The following is a 23,130-nucleotide window of genomic DNA, read 5'->3' as shown; positions in this document are numbered from 1 at the left end:
TTTATTAAAACTAGCAATTAAAAACCTTCAAATCCACCTAAATTCTATATCAATTAAATGGAATATGTAATATAGTAATGTTTTAGTTATCCTATTATATACACCAATTAATTGAATTTTTTCATCTTGTTGGAGTTATATATACCAGAGAGGAAGACCTCAACTGTGCCTTTCCATAATTTTAACTCCATCTTGATTTATGATGCTTCTTACTACATTCAAAGGCTATCAAAAGCAGACCAGAAATAAGTCTTTGCTATCTGTTTCAGTCATGTTACCCCTGAAAGTCTAGCCTGAGTTTTTTTTTTTTAATGAGGTAAGTTGCCTGAAAATTTACAGCCCACAGTTACAATTAGCACTGAATAGAAGGGCTCACTCATTTGACCACATATTCAGTGTCTATCATTTGCAAGATATTATGCAAGATCTCTGGGGTTATAAAACTCAGTAGCTGCTTTCAAAGTACTTATACATGAATGCACTAATAGCTCACATATTTTCAGCATAATACTTTATTTTAAAAAGATTTTATTTATTTACTTTTAGAGAGACAGGGAGAGAGGGAGAGAAACATCCACATGGCACATGGATCAGCTGCCTCCCATATGCACCCAACCCACTGAGCCACACTAGTCAGGGCTTCAGCATACTTCTTTAAAGAGAAGAACAGAAGAAGTAGCGAGGCTGAAATATGAAAATGGTACTTTTGAAAGGAGCTTACTGAAAAGGTCCAGCAATGACAAGGTGAAATAAAAAGCATGTTCTGCTTTTAGAGGATTCTTGGTCAGACCCTCTGTACTTGGCCGTTCAGTATTTATATTTGCACAGGCAGTGCTGACTTAATGTGTTCAGTACCTGAGGTCTGTTGATGTCATCTCAATGATCCTCTTTTCTTCCTGCCATGAAGCAAGCCCACTAGCAGCTATAAAGCTTTTTTCCTTACCTTACTAATGAAAGCACGCAATGAGGCAAATACATGTTTCAGCGAGACTTCAGATTGTCCATTTTTAAGAAAAGCAAGATGAATATCAAATACTTTTTTCATTAATGGGTTGTGGCCATCATTATTTAAAAGTTGACTCTATAAAACATGAAAAAAAATACACTTTGTAGAAATAGTTTATACCACCCACCCCCCAGAATGAGAGGACTTGACAATACCTGTTTATCAATCTACTGAAAGTTTCAGAAAAACAAAAGGTTTAATTTTAAAACATCTGTGTCATCCTTCAACTTGGAAATCTCAAAATACTACATAAACCACATCTATACTTGATTCTATCATTTTAAGCATACATGAAAAAATTATTTTTCCAATGTAACACACCAAATACAAACTAGTATGGAAGAGGAATTTCTATTAAACTAAACATATTACTTCTCAATGAAGAAATCAATAAATTTAAAATGGACACAAGGCAAGTTGCCTTTGTATTTCTCTGAGGGGAACTGAATAATGTTAGAATTAAGGAAAACACACTTGTACTTTAAAAGTCCATTATCTAATTTACTTTTCAAAGTATGTTTAGTGTAAGATATGCTTAGCCACTGGTGAAAAATTAACCCCTCTATGAGTAGAGAAAGTAACAGGTATCACAATTAAACAGACCATGTAAATTGTTTTAACACTCCTTATAAAGACAGACAGAAAAAAAATAACAAATTGTAGAGAAATATCTACTGGATTGTGAACCTTAAAAAAAAGCATTGGTTAACTTCTCCAGACCTATTCTCCTATCCCTCAAAAAACTAGCAGGTTACAACTTGGCTGAAAACCACCACCAAAAACCAAAATAATATGCAAAGTTGTGACAAATCTAATGGTAGCATCAACAGCCAGAATCCATGAATGGTGTTAGACTTTTCTGGCTCTTTCCCTTAGTCCACTTCCAAGCATGGTGTGGACACTTGTGGTAACAGGCTTAGATCCAAATCCTAAGTCTGCCACATACCAGCTCTATGGCATTAACCTCCCTGTGAGCTTCAGTTTGCCCATTTTTCAAATGGGAATAATAATATTATCTATATCAGATAGCTATTATGAAGATTAAAAGTGAATTCATGTTTGTATTTTTATGTTTATTAAGGTATTTACATACCATAAAATTTACCTATTTTAAGTATACGGTTCAATTATTTTTAGTATATTTACAGACTTATGCAACCATGACAACCCAATTTTAGAGCATTTCCATCACCTCAAAAACATCCCTGGTGCCCATTTGCAGTCACTCCCCTTTCCCTCCCCGAGTCCCACAATAGACAACTGAGTTAATATTTGTAAAGCAGTTAGGGTAGTCTAACTGACATCTACTAAGAGGCATGTTTGTTAATTAAATAAGCATCTGAATAGGAGGAAGGAATACAATATAAGCCTTGAGGCCAAATATCCTTATTTATTGGCACAACGAAAAATGAATTTGGTTTGCTTTTCAAATAAAACAAACAATATTTCATAAAGGGATTCTGAAGGCTATATTTTTTAAAAATTATTTTATTGTTCAATTACAGTTGTCTGCATTCCCCCCCTGACCCCAGCTAAACGCCCCTCCCTCCCCCCTAGGTTTTGTCCATGTGAAGGCTATTTCTTATTAGTATAATAACTAATTCAGTTTTCCCTTATGAGCCTTTTTGAAAAGTACAGAAGGGGGAGCAAAGAAAAAAATTACCTGTATAACTCAGGTGAAAGCAAGATTTTTCACTTTTTTTTTTGAGTTCTCATAATTATGTTACATTATAGCTATGTAGTTTTTACTCTTCAAAGCACTCTCATGTCCATTACCCCAGTTTACTCCTTTAACAGCCCTGCAAGGTCATTGCCTTTACCTTACTCTTTTTAATCATAGCAATGATGATTCATACTGTGAGGCAAACATCTAAGAAAAAACACTAAGCACCTGACTAGGGAAGCTAGCCAGCCTGTCTGGACATCATCTAGCCTAAGAAGACAGCTCATCGAAAGAGGCATTTGAGCAAACCGATTCAATCATAATTTGGACTAAAACTTACTGCCTATTTTAATAAAAAGTATGAAATAGAACAATTTTTAAACACAAAACTAAAACAGTTGAATTTAAGAGGCAAAGGGGAGCTTGAGAGCAAATTAGGCCAATCCCCTCACTTCATGGATGTGAATCTCATTGAATTCCCAAGGTCACACAGTAGCCAAACTCAGTCTGCCATACAAATTTCCTGATTGTTCATTGGTACTTTCTCAGTACACTAAGCTTCCTCTGACTGGCTACTTTTTGTATAATGTTTTCTTTACAGTGATTCCTGCTGAATTCTAACTCTTCATTCTTACCTTGAAGCACTGGGTGAAAAATGATATGGTATCTAGTACTGTTAAAGAAACTTCAGTAGCAGTATTGCCTTCAAGAAGTGCCTGATGGAAAATGTCTGCTTCAGTTGTTGTAGAACCTAGGGAAAAAAACCGAAATTATAACTGCCACATACAGAGATTCACATAACAGTTCTGAATGATTTTTGCCCTCCAAAAAACTCAGACAAACAAGCAAGAAGAGAGGAGGCTGTCAATACCTGCAGATCTAATGAGTTTCACAGTATTTATTCCTGAGTCAAATATGGTCTTGGTTAATCAAGTCTATGAGTTTTTATTTCAGCTTTGTATCAACAGCTCTGCACACATAATTACATACCCACTTCTTTGGAGACAAGATTTCAATGATGAACTGTGGCGATGTTACTACGAAATAAATAGTGTGGGAGGCATTTTAGGCTGTGCAGGCTGTAAGATGCATTTTTTAAAGGTCTTGAGTCTGTTAGCTCAGGGTCCATATGCTCAATACATTTGTTTTTATTATTAGTCCTTATCACAGTCCACTTTTGCTGGCTTCCTTGTCTACAAGAACCAGAGAACTGTATGGAAATTAACATTTTCCTACTCTTTCGATTTTTTATGAACATTTGCTTTTCAGAGGATAGTTTCCATTGTCCTACTTGCTTTGTCAATACTTTAACCTGTGTGAAATATACTTTTGTCAAAATCGTGTTTATGATTCTCTAACTTTTGCAGTCAGCTCAATATGTGTAATCCCTTAAAATTACTGAATACAAACTTTAAATAAATATTATAGGTACTATTATGTTATACTATTACACTACTACTTACATTAAAGTTTAAGAGTAGCAATGAAGGATACCCAATGTAAGTAAGCAAGAACAACAATTCAGTGGGAAAAATTAATTTCTTTAATACTGAACTAAGGAAAAAATACTGTTACCTAAAACTACTGAAAAAAAATGCATATATTATTATAGTCTTGTATGATGAAAAAATGGTATATAAATACAGATATGCAAATAAGTCCATGTATGGGAAATCATTTTCAATCACACTGGTTATGTTAAACCTGGACTTCTTTAAGGTTAAATAGTATTAATAGGTCTGTTTTAAATGGGTAACTTACATACATTTTCACTTACTATGATTAAGAGTAAATGAACTTTCCAGGCTACTAAGATGCTGAAGCCGGGCCTGCATTACTCCTGATCTGTTTCGAAGAGCTGGCATGGTTTGTGATTTTCGGTCTACTCCAAAGTGTTTTGACAGCCAGGCATCATGCACCCTAAAATAAAATTTAGTTATGAACTGGAGTACTATAATACCATGTCTCAATGTTAGGTGTTTTTTTTTTCCTTTAAGTAAAAGAAATGATTAGGTTTCTACAGAAACACTATAGTATGATCAATATTCTTCCAATTATTACTTGTCTTAACTAAGATATCACTGAAAATTGAATGAAGTTTTAATGTATATTTAAGAGCTGATACTATAAGAATATAATTAAAGAATTTAGAAGGTTATTTATTTCCCTTCTCCTCATCAAAAACATCAGTGTAAAGTGGACAACACTCAAGATGCAGTCTTTTCTCAGGCAGTCAGGAAGGACAAGAGTCAGTGAAAACAGTGAGAGAGCTACTCAACAGTTGAAATGCAGGGTGGGGGATAGAATTCTTGGATGTTTAAGAATGAGTGCCAGTCTAATGTTTGTGAACTTAAGTTAAACTTGGAGCAGAAACTTTTACTGTTTAAACATGGCTATTGTAAGACTTTGCAATTTTTTCCTTTAATATTAAGAGTTCCACTAAAATATTACAACTGGGTCATACAAAAACAGAAGAAGAAAAAAGAGTATGTCTATTCTCTTGAAAACACAATGAGAGAGTCAGCAGAATATTACAGGTTAAGGGTCATGATGGTAGTTACCATACCAGCTTCAAGTCATGAGGAAAGACAGCAGAAACTGTCACCCGAATTACCTATTATTAGGATGTGCCAGACACTCAGCAATTATAAACTCCATCTAAACAGCCTCTTCAATTTTGGGAAGTGCAATGGAATTTAACATAAAAAATGAACTCAAGATTATCTGAGTTACTTTAATGACTAACTCTTCCTCTAAAACATATCTCATTGAAATAGTTAAATAGTATTACTAGGTCTGTTTCAAATGGATACCCTACACACATTAAGAAAAATAAGTAATATTTTCCTTAGGGTTCCTCAAACATTTTTAAAATATTTATTTCAGTATGATGTAAACAGCAAAAAGAAGAAATAGAAAATTGATAATGTATATCCCACTCACTGTTGCAAATTTCTGTTTATTTAGCAACTGAAGTAAATAATGATAGTTTGTAAATAAAAGTACAGACCTTACAATTATTCTCACTTTATGGTTTCCTGCCTTCTCCTGGATCTAGCCCTTTCTCACACATCCTTTAGAAAAGACAGCATTTATTCCAGGACTAGGACAGAAACTCTGCATATAGGGCTACCATTACCCTATGCAAAACTTAAATGTATCAGCTTGCATTAGTTTAATTTAAACTTTGAGTTGAGATATGTGACATAAATCATGGGTTGTCTTTTTTTAATTCTACTGTATTCACTGGGTTGACATTGGGTAATAAAATTATACAGGCTTCAAGTGAATTCAAAATGAATAATCTAGTTTTTACATTGTGTGATCAAGGTTGCCCTCTGTTGGAAGAATAGGAAAAAAGTGGAAATTGCCATGCTATAGGAATTACCTTGCTATGTTTCTTTTCCCCATGTATCTAAAGTGAAACAAACACACTCTAGAAAGAAAAACAGTAGCATGTTAGTAAATAGTATCATTCTCTGCAATTTAACAATATTTGAAAAGCCATGTGTTTCAAAGAATGACCACTTAAGTCATATTACAATATACATTTTGGTAGACAGAAATAAATATACACATACCTACTTAGGGACCTGCCATATATCTTTTCTACATTTGTTAAAATTACATCAGCATCAAAAAGGCCGATGTCTTCATACACAGTTTTAACAACATAAAAACCTATCAATGTAAATAATCCTTTGTGCTCTATAACACATCAAAACGAAGGTCTCCAGTATAGTTATTAATACCTAAAAAAGGTTTCTAGGCCCTAAAACTTGGGGTAATTGTTGTACTTTTTAAATAATGGCATTAAAATACTTTCTATTACTGAAAATGTCAAACACATACAAAATTACGGAGGACAGGATATTAACCTCCCATGCACCAAGCACCCACCAGCCTCAACAATTACGAACTCAGCCATTTTTGTTTAACCTCTACCCTGAATAGGTCCTCTGCTCTCCCTCCATTCTACCTCCCAGAATTTTTGAAGTAAATCCCCAACATCATATATATATTTTTAAAGATTTTATTTGTTTTCAGAGGGAGGGGAAGAGAGGGAAAGAAACATCAATGTGTGGTTGCCTCTCACATGTCCTGTACTGGGGAAACAGCCTGCAACCCAGGCATGTGCCCTGACTGGGAATCAAACTGGCGACCCTCTGGTTTGCAGGCCGGCACCCAATCCACTGAGCCACACCAGCCAGGGCCATATATTTTCATTAGTAAATATTTCAATATAATTAGAGTAGTTTATTTTCTTTTTATTTTTAACTACTACTTTGTCTGCTACCATTTTCTGCAAAATTTTGATAAATATTTATGCATTGATTATCCTCTCTGTTTTGGTAGACATGCACATACAAATATGACATATACAACATGCATATCACATATGTGTAGTATTTAAAACTTTCCTACATTTCATTATAACTTTTTTGTTTTCATTAATAATGGAAAAATAGCTCAGCATACTATACAGAGTGGGACAAAAGTAGGTTTACAGTTGTTCATATGAAAAATACAATAATTAATAAATAATAATACCAGAATAAATTATGTTTTGCATACTCACAACTGTAAACCTACTTTTGGCCCACCCTGTATAGAATATCTTCCCACTTCTACCTACAAAAAAAAAAGAGACTAGATTTTTTCAAGTGCCTTGGAATGAAGATACCTATATCAATCTTTTTATCTATGCATTTCTGAAGTAGGTAAAATCACTCAGCTCTATCTTACAGTACAAATTCTAAATTCCAATAATTTAAACTACTCTATTAAGCCAGTATCTGCTTGGAATGATTTAGGACAGCTAATGCCACTTCTAGTTTCCCAGATCACAGAAAACCTCCTGCTAGACTATAAAGATAGTCTATCATTAGCTAGAGTTTTCTATAATATCACAGGCATTTCATCACTATGTTTTTCTATGTGTGAAAAACCTATATGTCAGCATCTACATTATCAAAAGAGTTGAACATTTCCTACAGTATTAGCAAATAAGATGTTGAAACCAGGAAAAAGGTAATATTTGATTATGTATAAAAATTAAACTCCCCCAAATAAGAGGAAAATTTATGAAAGTAAGTTAACTTACTCTAAAAGTATAAGAATGTTTATGAGCTCCTGAGGAGATACTTTATTCCAGTAAGTTAAGAGAGTATCTGAAAAAATGGAATAAATAGTTAGTTCTTGAAATAATTAAAGCAAATAACATTGTGAACCCCAAAGTACTAATAACTTAGCTTCAGCAATCACCAACTCATGGCCATTTCTGTCCAATATACATACTGTATTCTTCTGTATTAATTTCAAATATATCCTTTAATCTGTAATTATTTTAACTTCAACATTTTTATTCTGTAAGTGTCCTTTTTGGATAGCTTATTTCAATCTCCATATCATCTCTAAAAACAAAGGAAGGGAAGCAGACCGGGTCTTTCAATGAACTTCCCCAAATTTTATGCAAGATGGTGTATTTATGTGCATTTTGCTGAAGGGTGGGGGTGTCAAGTACACTAGCCTGCTACTCAAAGGGCTTTCTAAACCAAAAAGTCTTGAGAACTGTAAACTTCAGAAGAGACAATTTTTTCTCCTCTTCTCTGCCTTTGGATTATAAACTCTAAAGTCCTAGCAATGCACGCATACCAACTATTTCAGATATAAAAGTGCTTTAAATCTATCATATATACGTACCTTTTTACCCATTTCTTTACTGTGAACACACCTACTTTCAGAGATTTTTTTAAAAGGAAATTGCCACCACTTAACTTTCCAATCTTTTTCCATCCTATTAGATACAGCTAATGCTGTGAACAGATCCTCTTCTAAAAATGTAAACAGGTCGGAGACATAGCGGAACTACGCATATGACCAAATTGCAAGCCCAGCTAGAGCGCCATGAAAATAGCAATGGAGGACTAGGCAATATTGGCCATATTATGGGGGAGGTCAAAAGGAGCGAAGTATGAGGGGTTTTTATTTTACTTCCAATTTTTTTAAAGACCATGAGTACTGACAGTTTCCAATGATTATAAAATACTGATAATCAAAAATTAAAATGCTAGAGTTAAATCAAATTAGTTTTTTTATATTAAACTAAGAGTAACTTCCGGTCCCGCCCCCGCCCCCCCCCCCCCGCAATCCCCTGCATTTGGATGCTTCTCAGTTCAGAGAAGCTGGACACCCGGAAGTCACCGGCCGGGTTTCCGGCCTCTTCGTAACGGCAGAGCGAAGGCGCCATCTTCTCTTTCGTGCTTGTCGGCTTTGCTTGTGAAAAGGCTGAAACCACCTTTCCACCAGAAATCCGGGACATTTTCTTTCCATACCTGAGCTGTTCCTGAGCCACCCGTGCCCACACCGTGCCCAGAAGAAGTTTCACATAAGGTCTGTGAAAGGAGTGACGGGTTTATCCCTGTTGTGGCCTAACTCTAGTCGGAAACTCTTAAACCGTCTTCTTGTTAGAAGGGTCATCAGGCCATTTGTCTCAACCGTTTCCAAATCCGAAACCAGGGAGACATGATGCAGGCGGGGAACGAGGGTGGCGAAGACAGTAAAGATGATCAGCTGTATCCAGACACTGATAAATTGGCGTTAAGTGTATGTGACGTGTCCAGTGACGATTTTAAAAAAACCTGGCTAACACTCAAAGAGCTCCACGATAAAGAGCTCCACCGTTTACAGACAAAATTAGCCAGTTTGAGGAAGGAGCGATTGGCAGATAGGAGGAGGACAAGCTCCGTAGCCAAAATTAAAGAGTTGACGGAGCAACAAAAAGTCCTCAATGACACCATTCAGGCCTTGCGATGTCAGTTAGAATCAAAAACGTGTGAACGCTGTACAGTGAATGAAACATACAGGAGTACACTAGAGCAAGAATTTAATGCCATGCAACAAGAAAACCTTAAGTTTATTGCCGAGCTCACTGCAGAAAGGGATAAACTAAGAGAGGAAAATAAAATGCTTTCCGAAAAACTTAAATTGTCTCAGCAAAAGTCAAGTCCTTTTTCATCCAGTGATGATGACTTTATTCCTTGTACTCAAGGAACTGCCTCAGTTTTTACGGTTAAGGACCCTGAGGAAGGAAATGATGTGTATCAGCCTATGAAATTTTTAGAGCAGTTGCTAGGTCCTGAAGAGACAAAATCTGGGGAGGAAGATGAAGGGCAAGAAAATATGCCGCTTCCACCTATATTTCATAGTCGGGACCTCTTTGACATGGCGGAGGCGCCTTACGAGAATCTTGCCTCTGACACCACCAGTAAGCCTACCACAGAAGGTAGTGACTACCAGAAATCACCTGTTTTCCCCTCTGTATCTACACACAGTTTTCAAAGGGGGTATGAATTTAAAACGGTCTCAAACCTTTCTGAAGACAAGCTTGGCCAGGCAAAAAAGAAACAGGTGTTTACAGATAAGACCTCCATACAAAAGACCTCTGTTCATGTGCACTTCCCTTGGAACATTTCGAGTATTGCTGAAGAACAAACCCCAGAAATTCAAGTAGTATCTGAAACTTTAGAGGAAAGTATGCCTGAAAAGCCAACCAAATCTGGCCCTTTTACACTGAGAAGGGAAATATGCCCTACAAATTTATTTCCTTTAGACTACACAAACAGAAAAAGATCGATTGGTATTCCTCGTTACAACATTGGGGGTTCAGAGAGAGGTGGCAGTTGCCAGATAGCTTCTGGTGAAGAAGCAACTCAGCGAAAGAATACTAATGAATCTGCAGGTGTTGCTAAGCCTCAAGGTAGTAACCAGAGTTCCACTTCAGGGTCTAAGATAAAAAGAAAACCCAGGATGCAGTCTGAAAGAAGGAAGTAGCTATCCCAATCCTCTCTTAAAGAAACTGCTTTTCTCTCACAAAAGGACAGTTTTGCAGTCAATTCTCACTATGCAACTGATGACCTCTGATTCTGTTTCTCAGGACAATAATAAACAAGGCAATAGGACTAAAACATAGTTTGGAAACTGTCTAAGACTTTAAACAGTGAATTATTGCCAGTTAATAAACTACAAAGACCAAATATTTAGAGGGACGCTCCCTCTACTTCCATAAGAAAGTATCTTTTTGTTGAAATTAAGTTACTACTGTTTATGAACCAATAAAAAAAGCCAAGAGAAGACCTGAAGGGAATTCAACATTTAAATGCATATGGAGTGACTAAAATAAATTATTAACCTGACTGAGCAAAGTAACTACAATACAGCCATTGATGAGGACCCAGAAGCTGATGCTTTTTGGAATAAAATGAATATGACTTTAAAGATATCATATAGCATATGACTTTACATGTACAAAAGATAAAAAGATGTGACAAAGAGTGTGTACTACTTATTAAAAATGTGCTCTTAAAAATCAAACAGCAAAAGTAGAAGAAAGAGAAACCTAATTAACAAAGACCAACTATTTAGCAAGTAAAGGTCAACATTTACAAAAGAAAGATGACCTATGAAGTTCTCAAGAAATGAAGCAGTTATGGTTTTACCCATGACATTAAAAAAGTATCCAGGAGCTTGTCATTGGTATATGGTGTGTATGCATGCATGTGTGTGTGTGGTGCACGCTATGTGTGTGTGCCACAGTATATGGTATGTGTGCATGTGCCACATGTATGCACATGTACTGGAGTGGAAGAGGGGAGAGAACTAGTCTGCAATGCATCTCTCCCTCCTCCTTTCTTCTCTCTACCACTCCCAACCCAATCTTAACTTACCCTGAGCTGGGTAATGAATTTTTTTTCATTTTTTCATGTGTCTTTTGAGTCTTTTGTTTTAAGCAAATTTATTGAGAAAACCTGATGTACCATAAAATTCACCTAATGAAACAGTACAACAGTTTATAGTATATTCAGAGAGTTGTAAAACTATCACCAGTTTTAGAATATCTTCATCACCCTATGAAGAAACCCCATACATGTTAGCAGTCACTGCCTATATACATTCCCCCACTTTTCACCTTGTGGGAAGACATAAACAGTGAGCTAGAGCTGTGGTTGTTAACTGATCCATCCTCTCCTGGTACAAAATACCATCAGGTTGAAAATGGTCTCTCTCTACTCATTTCTTTCCCAAAATATGGAGGCCCATCACATAGCCTCAATATATTTTACTTTAAGTCATATATTCTTAGAACTTAAAGATGCTAATTATTTTGTCTATTGTTTAAGATTTTATTTGTTTTAGAGGGGGAGGAGGGAAGGAGAACAAGAGGGAAAGAAATATCAAGGTGAGAAACATCGATCAGCTGCCTCAGACTCGCCCCGACCCAGGCCCGAACCTCCGACCCAGGCCCGAACCTGCGACCCAGGCCCGAACCTGCGACCCAGGCATGTGCTTTGACGGGGAATCGACCCAGCGACCCCTTCGCCTTGCAGGATGACGCCCAACCTACTGAACCACATCGGTCAGGGCTTATCTACTGTTTTATTAATGTACCTTAGAATTTATTGTTCATGTCTAGATATTGATTTGTTTTAATATCTATCAACTTACTTTGTTTTATTATTATTATATTACTTATCCTGTATTACAAACAAGATTTAAAGCAAGTAAATAGAAAATAAGTAAAAGATAATGACTGTGATGCTCAGAACCCAGGTGCTTTTATGGTATTCATTCTTGCATTTTTTTTTTTGAGTAAAAATACTCAGAAAAGGAAGGGACAGGACAGGGAGAGAAATGTGTGAATAAATGTAGTATTTGGGAAAAGATAAATTGATTTTACTTACAGATCCAGAAGACATGTAATTTATGACAATCTTTTGGTCATATTGTATCATATAATATAAAAGAGGAACTGATAATACTAGTAAATAATATATGAGGGGGACTCCAAAAAGCTCAGAATTTATTTATAAAAAGTTGTGTATTTATTCTTATGTGTTTACACTTCAGTTCCCTTCAAAGTACTTTCCATTTGGTGCAATACACCTATTAAGATGTTATTTCCGCTGCTCAAAATAGTTTTTGAACTCCTCGATTTTGATGCCTTTTAGTGCTTCTGCCATTTTTTGTTTCCCCTCTTCTACATTGGCAAAACATTTTCCTTGAAAGTTGCTTGGGGTGAGATCTGGTGAATAGGGAGGGTGGGGCATGGAGGTTATGCCATTTGTGGTTAAAAACTGCTGAACACTCAGCGCAGTACAGGCAGGAGCACTTATAAATCACCCATCATGAAATGGGCAAACACATTTAAAGAGTCTTCAAAAAAATTCAGTGAAGCTGAATGCAGCCTCTCATTCCAATGCCAGCTGGTACACCGATTCAGGTGGATTCCTAGAACACTCACTTATGTAGTAGGGGAAAGCCTATATATACTACAAGAAGCCTGTCCTCCAGAAGATAATTCTGGTTTTTTGGGGGTCCCCCCCTCATAATTATACATCCAAGGGGAAAAAAAGAACCTGAAAAAGAACTTGAAAACAATATAAAACCATACAGTGGTAGTATGAAAGCAACAATGGCATTTCTTATCCTCAAAGAACCCTTCCTGTTTTTTTGTTTGCTTATGTTTTTCCAAATCCTGGGTCAAATAAAACCTAAAGTATTAAATATGAATTGTTTACTGTTAATTTTTCTGTTTACATTGGTCATTTAATGCATTATATACTCGGCATGAAAAATGTTTAGCACTTCTAAAAGTATTGCCTCATTTTAGAAATTAAATTTTAAACTAAAGTTATTTCAAACAATAAAGTGTATATGACTGAAATGAACACATTTTCAGTTAAAATACAGGAACATTTTTAAGGTCAGAGTTTTCAAAGATCTGTTTCTAATGAGCATGTGTTCTAGATGATGGTCAAAGCTTTGTTGCATGAAAACTGAGCCTGTGGGATAGATGTTGAGTCAAGTCCGGGCTTAATATGCTGGAAACCCACCTTCAGAAATCATTTTTACTATATACAAGTAGCACATCAAGAGGCTTCTGATTTCATACTGATCCAATCTGTTATACTGGGATACACTGCTCCTTGTAGAACTCTGCCGGATCTGTAATTTAAAGACAGGAATTTTGTGAACAATATTGGTACAACAGTTTTCCATAGCCTTTAACTCAACAACTTTTTAATCATTAGTCCTATTTGGGGAAATTCTAAGCATAAATCCAAATTTTATATTATACTTGGAAGGTAAATGGGCTGACTCTTTGTTGCTACCACCCCTAGTAATATCACTGAAAATTACCTTGGGTCTTTATCAAGATATAGCCATGAATACTATGAATGTTTAATTCCCATAAGCCCTTTGTTTTAAGAGTAAAAATTTTAAATAATCATATGTAGCTACTCTAAGAAAAATACCTTTTTCATCAAGGAGGAACCTAACTAAGGTACATGGAAGTATATGAAACACTTTCAAAACCTCTCCTTGGAGTTTATTAAAATCCAAACTCCAAATTATAGGTCCAAAATCTATCTTAAAAAAAGGCTAATGACATCACAAGATAAACACATTAAGGAGGACTCAGTAATACTTCAAAACTAGAGCTTCTATAAATTAGTGATGTTCCTATCATTTAATCATTTTTGTTAACATATTGTAAAGCATGACAAGATCTGACCCATTTGGGGATTTATATGAATAGAGTATAATCTCCTATAGAATTTGCCCTTGTTATAAATCAATACTTTCAGTTGAGCTAACCTGGGCTGGGGGATATACATTTAACAAAGGATTAACTAAGAAAGAACTTTCAGTTGGAGTAAAACATCTAGGTTCTGAATGCTTGTTTAGCTGTGTGACACTAGCAAGTCATTTAACCTCTTTGTCCTTTATTTGCCTTACTTATGACAGTATCTGTTGTCATAATTCTAAATGGTGTGAAGTAGAAACCTTTCTGAATAAATTACTATTTATCCAAAGTCTCAAGGAGATACAGTCCAGTGGTTCTCAAGGGGTGGTTCCCAGCCAGAAGCATCAGCATCACCTGGGAACTTAGAAATACAAATCAGCAGGTCTCACCCAAGCCCCTATCAGAAAAATGCAAGGGCTGAGGCCCAGCCATCTATTTTATTAAGCCTCCCAGGAGATTCTGATGCATACTACAAGTGCCATGATATAGGAGAAAAAGTGCAGGAATTAGAAAATCTGGGTCCAGGTCTAGCCCTGCCAGAGTTGTGTGACTGTCCTAAGTCACAATCTCAGTTTTCACTTGTAAGCTGAAAGTTGAAATTTACTATTTTTATTGACCTTTCTAACTCTATGACTCTATGATTTTATATAGCAGCATAACAAGGTTTACTGGTCTAAAATGAGGTTTCACTTACTCAAGGCAAACATATCCCCTAAAATTTAATGTTAGGCTTGAAAAACAAAGAATTGGAGAGTACATTCTGATGAAGCACTATTCAGTATCAACTGGGATGCTGAGATCCTCAGTTCGGGGCCTAATATTTTTCTCCCAAGTTAATGTAATTACTGTATTATAAAAGAATGAAAATCTGAAATAATCCTAACAGGAAGTGATTTGTTTTAAATGACAAGGTACATTAGGTATTTTAAACTTGAACCTTCCTGCTCTAGAACACTGTACCAGGGGTTAAAGGAGGTACTGTGAGTTAAAACTCTTAAAAGATGAATGTCTTGCCCTCTACGAACAGTTTAAGATGTCAAAGTAGCACCTGCCAGGATAGGAAGCAACTGCTAAAATATCCAAAAATTATGGGATGCTTTTTACAAATTCAGGATGGACTACAGGACAGAGCCTCTTATTTACACAAAAAGAAAGACTGTTGTAGCCTAACACTTCATCATTAGGGTTATCCTGTATATTTAGGTTCTTACATTTTCACCAGTGCTGCCCTGTTCTGGAAATCCTGTTGTTCCTTCTGGGATGAGGGAACCTCTTGAGTCTTCCCTTTTAATTCCGTGTCCATTTTGAAAAGACCCATAAGCTGGAAATAAAAGCCAAGTCCTTGTTAGCAACAGGATGAATTATCAAAAATATATTTTAAAATTAGTGGGCTAACTTAAGTAAAGATATGTTTTAGGGATTAAATCTTGGTCATCTAAAATTGTGAAGCTTCTATATTATTATATCAAAACACATAAGCCAAATAAAGTGTAAGCACTTTTTGTGCCTCTTGAAACACTTTACTATGTATAAAACTACAAGAAAAGTTCCTTGAAAGTCATCAAATAAAGCCACACGATTTGGGAGATGCTTAGACAAGGAACCTAAGCAAAAAAATGTGGCTGCAAGTGTGAATCAGATTTTAATTAAGTTTTAGTAGAGATCATGCTGTGTAGTTTTTATTATAAAATATTTCAAAAAACACAGAAGGACAGGGTACATTCCTAAATAGCCATTCAATGTATAGTCTTTAAAGGACTTAGTTACCGGTGTCTTTGTCAGTGCTCAGACTCCCTCTACTTGTAGGTGAGGTGAATCCACATGTAAATTCATCTCTGGATGCCTGTAACACAACGTGATACCTCTGTCACTTAAATTTGTACATTAGGGTAAGAAATAAAATTAATAGTTTAAAATGATACCCTAATGTTAAACAAAGTTCACTGTGAAAGTCTAAATCAGGTATCAGTATTGGTATTTAGGTGACAAATCTTTAAACAATTGGAATATTGTTGGAACACTGAAATAACCATGACCTCTGGCTAAGGGGCAACTCTAGATGGCTGGTAAAAGCTGCAACTGGTGCAGTCTGGTTCAATTCTCCTGCTTGGAATCAGGGGCAATGCTGGAAGGAAGGGGTGTGACCAGAAGCCCTAGGTGAACTTGAGCTGCAAAAGAAAAAACAGGTAAATAAAATATTTCCAAATATCACTGTCAAATGTTATGGAGTAAATATAAGCATGAGCCATGGTGTTTGTGAAGAAACACCGGCCTGACACCCAGGTGGTGATAAAATCAGGAGCTATAGGTAATCAAGCTGTCAGGGAGACTTAGAAGCAGCTTTCTGGGGAACCCAGGACAGCCTTGACAAATCAAGATAGGGGGATTTCCAAAGGAAGATGTAAGAGACACAGTTTAACCTATCTCCCAACAATGTGACATGGCTACTGGAAGTGTAAAGGTGATCTTGGGCCATAAAGAACATGGAGTGGGGGTAGGGTAGGAGTTAACAGTTCCACTGTGAAGACTTTAAAGTCTAAGCACCATATTTTAATGGGATGATTGGTAAAATGGAGCACATCCAGAAGAGCATAACCAAGAATGTAAAAGGTATGGAATGACAAATGATGAAGTGGAGATAAAACCCTTTAGTTCTAATGTGAGAAGGAAAGTTTTGACTATTATAATGGCAAAAGGTGTTCGGCCAAATAGGAAACTTATAGCCTCCAAAGTTCCTTTAAACCTAAGATTCTGAGAGGAGAAAAAGGCACATACCAATTGTGATGAGCTAAATGTGACTCATCAAGAAGTGCTGAAAGGAGGCTATCAAGGGAGGAGAGAAGCAAAGGAATACAGTTTAATCCCTGGTGCCTAACATTTTGGCAGTGAATAAACCTTTTGTTCACTTTTCAAGTTGAATAAATATATAAAAGCAAGAACAGCAAATCTTAAAACACTGAGTACAAGGGATTTTTGGTGTTCTCTAGGACCTCATTATTTAAAAGTGTGGTTCTTGGACCAAAAGCAGCCAAAAGCTTATTAGAAACGCATTATCAAAAGCTCTACCCAGACCTGCAGAATTAAATTTTGTTTTAACAAATTCCCCAGGTGATTCATATGCACATTAAAGTTCAAGAAATGTAAACCAGGAATAAAAAGTGAACCATTTAGATCAAGGGTGTCCAACCTGTGGCCCGCAGGCCACATGCAGGTCAGGATGGCTGTGAATGCGGCCCAACACAAAATTGCAAATTTACCTAAAACATTATGAGATTTTGTGTGTGTGTGATTATGTGTCATGGTGTATTTAAAGTGTGGCCCAAGACAACTCTTCTTCTTCTGGTGTGGCCCGGAGATGCCAAAATCTTGGACACTCCTGAATTTAGATTGAGACCATAGAGCACATGATACCAATTCCAAATATCATCAATGAAACAAGATAAACACTAATAGAAACACATTACTACTTACAGAATTAGGCACAGCTGCACAAGAATACAAGGTATCTCGACCTGCTAATCGCTGTATATTTTCCAAAAGCAGTCCAACAAATGGGAGGTACAATTGTGCTATTTTGGCTTGTTGGTTCTGAAAAATAATTATCAGGAGGCAAGCTTATAGGTATAATGATTTCACTTACATGTGGAATCTAGAAAACAAAACAAATGAACAAACAAAACAGAACAAAACTGACCATTGCCAGATGGGAGAAGGACTGGCTGAAAAAGGGGAAGGGATTAAGAAGAACAAATAGGAAATACAGTCAATAATATTGTAATAACTATGTATGGTGCTAGGTGGGTACTAAACTTACTGGGGTGATAACTTCGTAAGGTATATAAATGTCTAATTGCTATGTCATACACCTGACACTACTATAATAAATATTGTATATCAAATGTGATTAAAAATATATTTTAAAAAAGCTTGATAGGTATAAAATTATATGATATATATTTGTAATAGGTATATTACAAATAAAGTTGGCTCCATCTATCAATTTAAAAACTAAAAGCAGGCTAATATCCACAAGATAGTGAAGCATGAGTCTATTTACACTTATAGTCTCAAAACTAATTATCATAGAACACCTGATATTTGGATTTATAGAGTCAAATCACATGCCTCAATTACAACTAACTACATAATGTAAAAGACAAAAGTTTATTGCTTTAGTAACAGTTAAGCTATAAAGCAGATCATATTAGTCCTATTCTTTAACTCCAGTGAGGGCTGAATTTCACAAGAACAGGGATCCTGTCTGGCTTATTACTGCTTCATCCTCAGTGCCTGGGCACATAGTGGATGGCCAATATACTCGTTAGCTGAATGGATGGACGGGTAAAACAATAAATTACTGTATTCATTCAAAAACCATGTTTTTGCTTTGATTAAAGCTTCAATTAAAATAATGTGATCCTGGCCCCCTAAGTCAATTGTACCACTTGGGAGACTGACATATTTATAAAAATGTAAATAAAGCTGGCCACATCAGTCTTAACTAACATGGTACCTCTTATACAAATTTATTTATGGATTTTCTGAGCCATAGAGATTCCTCTCCAGATAAATACATACCCTCAAATCAGCAAAAACAGTGGTTTTCATGGTACAAGCAAGACTCCCTCTCCATATTTCGGAACTTTAGGAGGTTTGTCTGGAAATTTAAAGAAGACCTCTAGGGCCCAACATCATAAAAAGTATGGGTGCTTGAAGCTCCTCTCTCTACCCTCACTTTGGCATCATCATTTGTATTTGACAAATGGCCTCTTACTCAGGCCATCTGTGAATTCTTTGGACCAAACAGAAATAGGAAGTGAAGCTTTGGTTATCTAGGCCCATGAAGCAAAGTTCTACTGGAGAGAATCCTATACTCATTAATACCTGTCTGAAGCTTTTGAACAAAGAGGAAAGGGTGTTAGAAGTCACTGAAAAGGTAAAGAGCTTGGCATTTCAATCTGTCCCACAGTCTAAAACTGCAAACACTCAAATGCCATAATGTTTAACTTATTTACAGACAACAATGGCTCTGTGTGTGTGTGTGTGTGTGTGTCTGTGTGTGTATGCGTGTGTGTGTATTTACTACCCTCAGAATTTTAAAAAGTAATGTCTAAATATACAATGTAAAATACAGATTGTCCCAAACTTACAATGGTTCAACTTATGGTTTTTTTAACCTTACAATGGTGCAAAAGTGACACAAAAAAATTACATGAGATACTCAACACCTGATTATAAAATAGGCTTTGTGTTTCATGATTTTTCCCAACTATGGGCTAGTGCAAGTGTTCTGAGCACATTTAAGATAGGCTAGGTCAGGATGTTCAGTTAAGGTGTGTGTTAAATGTATTTTCAACTTATACTATTTTCAATATACAATGGGTTTATCACTATGTAACCCCATCAGAGGCCGGGGAGCATCTGTATGTAAAATTTCACCTCTAGATAAGACACTAGTGAATTCCCTTTTCCTTCCCTTTCATCTGAAGAGATAGGGTACAGGGAGTACAACTTCTTCCTTCATGAAGGGGAAGATCATTTTGTAGCTTTCCTGTGAATCCTTTGAAATCACAGCTAAAGACATTATCCTCCACAGTGTATAAGACCCTTTCCCCAACTACTAGGCACAAGCAGCAGTTAACCAGAACACACTGGTAACTAGAATTTTAAAAGGTTTGACTAAACTTAGTTGGAATGGATGACTTTTAAAATATATTTTCATTTAGATATATTATACCACTTAACTTGTGTTAAGTCAATAATCAATATTCACCTAAAAAGGGGCAAATAACAGAGCAAACTACACTAAGGGGAAGTAGGTTATTATAGTTACAATGAGACAAAAACAGTGCAACCTGCAGTAAGTAATAAGTAACATCTCAAAGCTAAGCAGTTTAAATTTACTTTATTACTTTATGCAATAATAGAACCACAAAAACTGAGAAAAATTTGTAAGTAAAAAAACTGTAATTATCCCTGGCCAGTGTGGCTCAGTTTGTTGGAGCATCTTTCCATAACTGAAAGGCTGCAGGTACCATTCCCAGTCAGGGCACATAATGATCCCCAGTGCACACGGGAGGCAACTGATCGATGTTTCTCTCTCTCCCTTTACCTCACTCCAAAAGCAATGAAAACATGTTTTCAGGTGAGGCTAAAAAAATTTTTAATTGTAATTAAAGAAATATAATTGAATATAGATGGCAGGCATTTTCTGTTTATTAAAGACAAATGGGAATACTGGAGAAAAAGAATAAAATCCATCTCCAAGTCAGTTTTCCAAGGTGATCATAATAATAATTAACATAATTTTATTTATATTTGAATGTAAAAACAAAGGGAAAAATTATGAAATAATATGTTACACCTGGAGCCATTTGATAGCAGGTAAATTATTGTAAATCCATATAGTATACTTTTTCAAGTCCATAGGATTTAATGTTAATAAGATTTGAATACATATGTTAAAGGTGCAGCAAACAGCCAAAGGAGCTGTGGCCTTCACACAGTGATCCATGTGTAATGTATGTAAGGTTTATAGGTACAGCCACATTTATTCAGTAGGAAGAAAAAGTTCTTATTACATATTTTATACTTGATATACTTATATCTTATATTAATCACTTAGAAATCAATAATATACTTACCTATAAACATATTAAGGTATATCTGAAAGAGTACACATGGCTACGAGAGTATATGATTTCTTTGAAAAATCATAATCTGTTTATGTATCATGAGATAGTTATGCTGCTGAAACCTAAAACAGTGTTTTTTGTTTGTTTCTTTTACTAAGACAACACTTTCAGTTTATTCAAGGAAGGCAAATACTTGTTTTTATACTATAAAAAAATTGAGTTTCCAGAGAATGATTTTTTTCATTGAGGTGTCCATCTTTTACATGTGAAATTGTCCTAAGTAGCTATCAAAATATTCATCTGGGTACAAATAATTTAGTAAATATACAGACTCTATCTGTTAAGAAAAAGGAGGGCATCTGCCAATGAAGAGGACAGAAGCTTTGGGAAGCCACCCAGGAAGTCCAGCATCCAGCATTAACATCACATAACATGATGCTCAAACAGTGGGTCTAGGAACAGAGTGCAGATGAACAACTGGTTACAAACAAAATCACTCAAAACAATGCCTAAATCCACCAGCCTGTTCAGTCAAAATGACCAACCCAGTAGCCCAAATAAATGTTTTAGCAAATTAAATGATTTAGAGGTGGCATGCCCTTTGTCAAAGTAGAATCAATGAGAGATTCCAGATCCAAGGACTGCTTGAGAAAGCATTACTTCATGGACCATTCCAACATGTTGGATCAGCATGCCAAGACTCCCTCCCGCCTGATATTCTATTAGCAGGTTTCATGTGGGAATAGCAAGTTTAATATTTTTTGTCTTACAACTCTGACTATACAAAGGGACTTCTACATCTTTCTGGATGTGTTTAATAAAGGTTGCTTTGTAATAACTTTTGGAGCACGTATACTAGCAAATAGTACTTTTATGCAACATCCCTTGTTATTGCTAACTCATAAATATTAAATGTTTTGGGGTGACTTATATTTAAACATGACAGTGGTGGTCAAGGCCATGCACTGATATCCTGGAGAGCACAATCCACAGTGATGCTGCCATCTGTGACAGTAATGTTTATTTCCTCAGTGCCAGTGACAAAAGAAAAATGATCGGGGGGCGGGTGTGGATAGGACATCTATTAAATGTAGTGAAGAAATTTCACAGGCCTAAAGAAAGTATCAAAAGGAAGAATGAAATAATTTTATATCATAAAATAAATCCTACTTCTGGTAAAACACAAATCAGCTTGAATTTGTGAATAATCAATAGGATTCAAAGTGACTATTTCTTTTACGATTTTATTTATTTATTTTTAGGGAGAGGGGATGGAAGAGAAGTATCAATGTGAGAAACATACAGATTGCTTGCCTCTTGCTCAAAGAAACTATTTTCAATTGCAATCTCATTCTTAATATTTCCCCAGAATCCTTACTCCTGGGGGGAAAGCAGGGCAAAACATGGCCAAAGGGAGAAACCACTGTTTTTCTTTAATAGTTAACTAAACAGTATTTTAAAAACCTAATCATTTGAAATGGAATCAAAACTTATTTGTAAAAATAAGTTCATCAATGTTCATATTATGTCCTTACTGAAAACTTTATCTTCAATATAAAATCTTAGCAGAAATTACTGTTACTGATGATTATATAGACATCCTTACCTTGTGCTGGTATCTAGTATCAAATGCATGTTTTATCAAAAGATTCTTTACGACAGAGATAGCTGTATATCTGATCTCATAATTGTCTTGCAGAGCAATGGAGGTTTCTCTCAGAAGTAGACCAACCAAGAAGTGATGCTTGCAATACTCATCTGATAAACTGTATTCAAGATTTGAATCTGCAGTACAATGAAATTTAAAACCCATCCATAAAAATATTCAAAAATTATTTAATATTGAAATACTATATTTATTATTTAGTAATTATGTGATCATGCTAGCAAGAGCTATTATTTTATTATTAATAAACCTGAACAATTATTTTATCATACAGAATGAGCATGCAAAATTTTACAAGACAGGGGCACTCATAATTAGGGCTAGGTAAAAGCCTTAATGATAATTTCAGTGGGTAGGATAGTCCCTAGATTCTTTTTCCCTCTAGATTTTTTATAACTCTTAGGATAGAGCCTAGAATGAAAGAATACCATGGCAATACCTAAACACATTTCTTTATTATCTGACAAGATTAGTTACAAGTACAAATTGAAATAATTTTATATGATATACATAATTTACTTATCTGTTTATATTTGTAAATTAGGAAAAGGAAGAGAAACTAGACAACTGAAT

The 23,130-nt window shown here is 35.6% G+C and overlaps 1 protein-coding gene across 2 annotated transcripts in view; it reads right to left on the bottom strand.

Annotated features, from left to right (window-relative positions):
- DOCK11 (dedicator of cytokinesis 11) overlaps window positions 1-23,130 on the bottom strand; it is a 187,886-nt gene that overhangs the window by 48,318 nt on the left and 116,438 nt on the right. For both annotated transcript variants that reach the window (XM_045817499.1, XM_045817501.1), the window contains 10 exons: window positions 22,498-22,676; window positions 17,728-17,844; window positions 16,024-16,099; window positions 15,468-15,577; window positions 13,562-13,673; window positions 7,774-7,840; window positions 6,058-6,105; window positions 4,447-4,589; window positions 3,305-3,420; window positions 944-1,081 (listed from right to left, as the gene is read on the bottom strand). In XM_045817499.1, coding sequence (XP_045673455.1) covers window positions 944-1,081; window positions 3,305-3,420; window positions 4,447-4,589; window positions 6,058-6,105; window positions 7,774-7,840; window positions 13,562-13,673; window positions 15,468-15,577; window positions 16,024-16,099; window positions 17,728-17,844; window positions 22,498-22,676 — 1,106 coding nt within the window. The remainder of the gene's footprint in view (window positions 1-943; window positions 1,082-3,304; window positions 3,421-4,446; window positions 4,590-6,057; window positions 6,106-7,773; window positions 7,841-13,561; window positions 13,674-15,467; window positions 15,578-16,023; window positions 16,100-17,727; window positions 17,845-22,497; window positions 22,677-23,130) is intronic.

Source organism: Phyllostomus hastatus, unplaced genomic scaffold, assembly GCF_019186645.2.
Source record: "Phyllostomus hastatus isolate PE091 unplaced genomic scaffold, TTU_PhHast_1.1 phas_scaffold_28, whole genome shotgun sequence".
Taxonomy (NCBI): Eukaryota; Metazoa; Chordata; class Mammalia; order Chiroptera; family Phyllostomidae; genus Phyllostomus; species Phyllostomus hastatus.
This window is presented reverse-complemented; position numbering and strand designations above follow the sequence as displayed.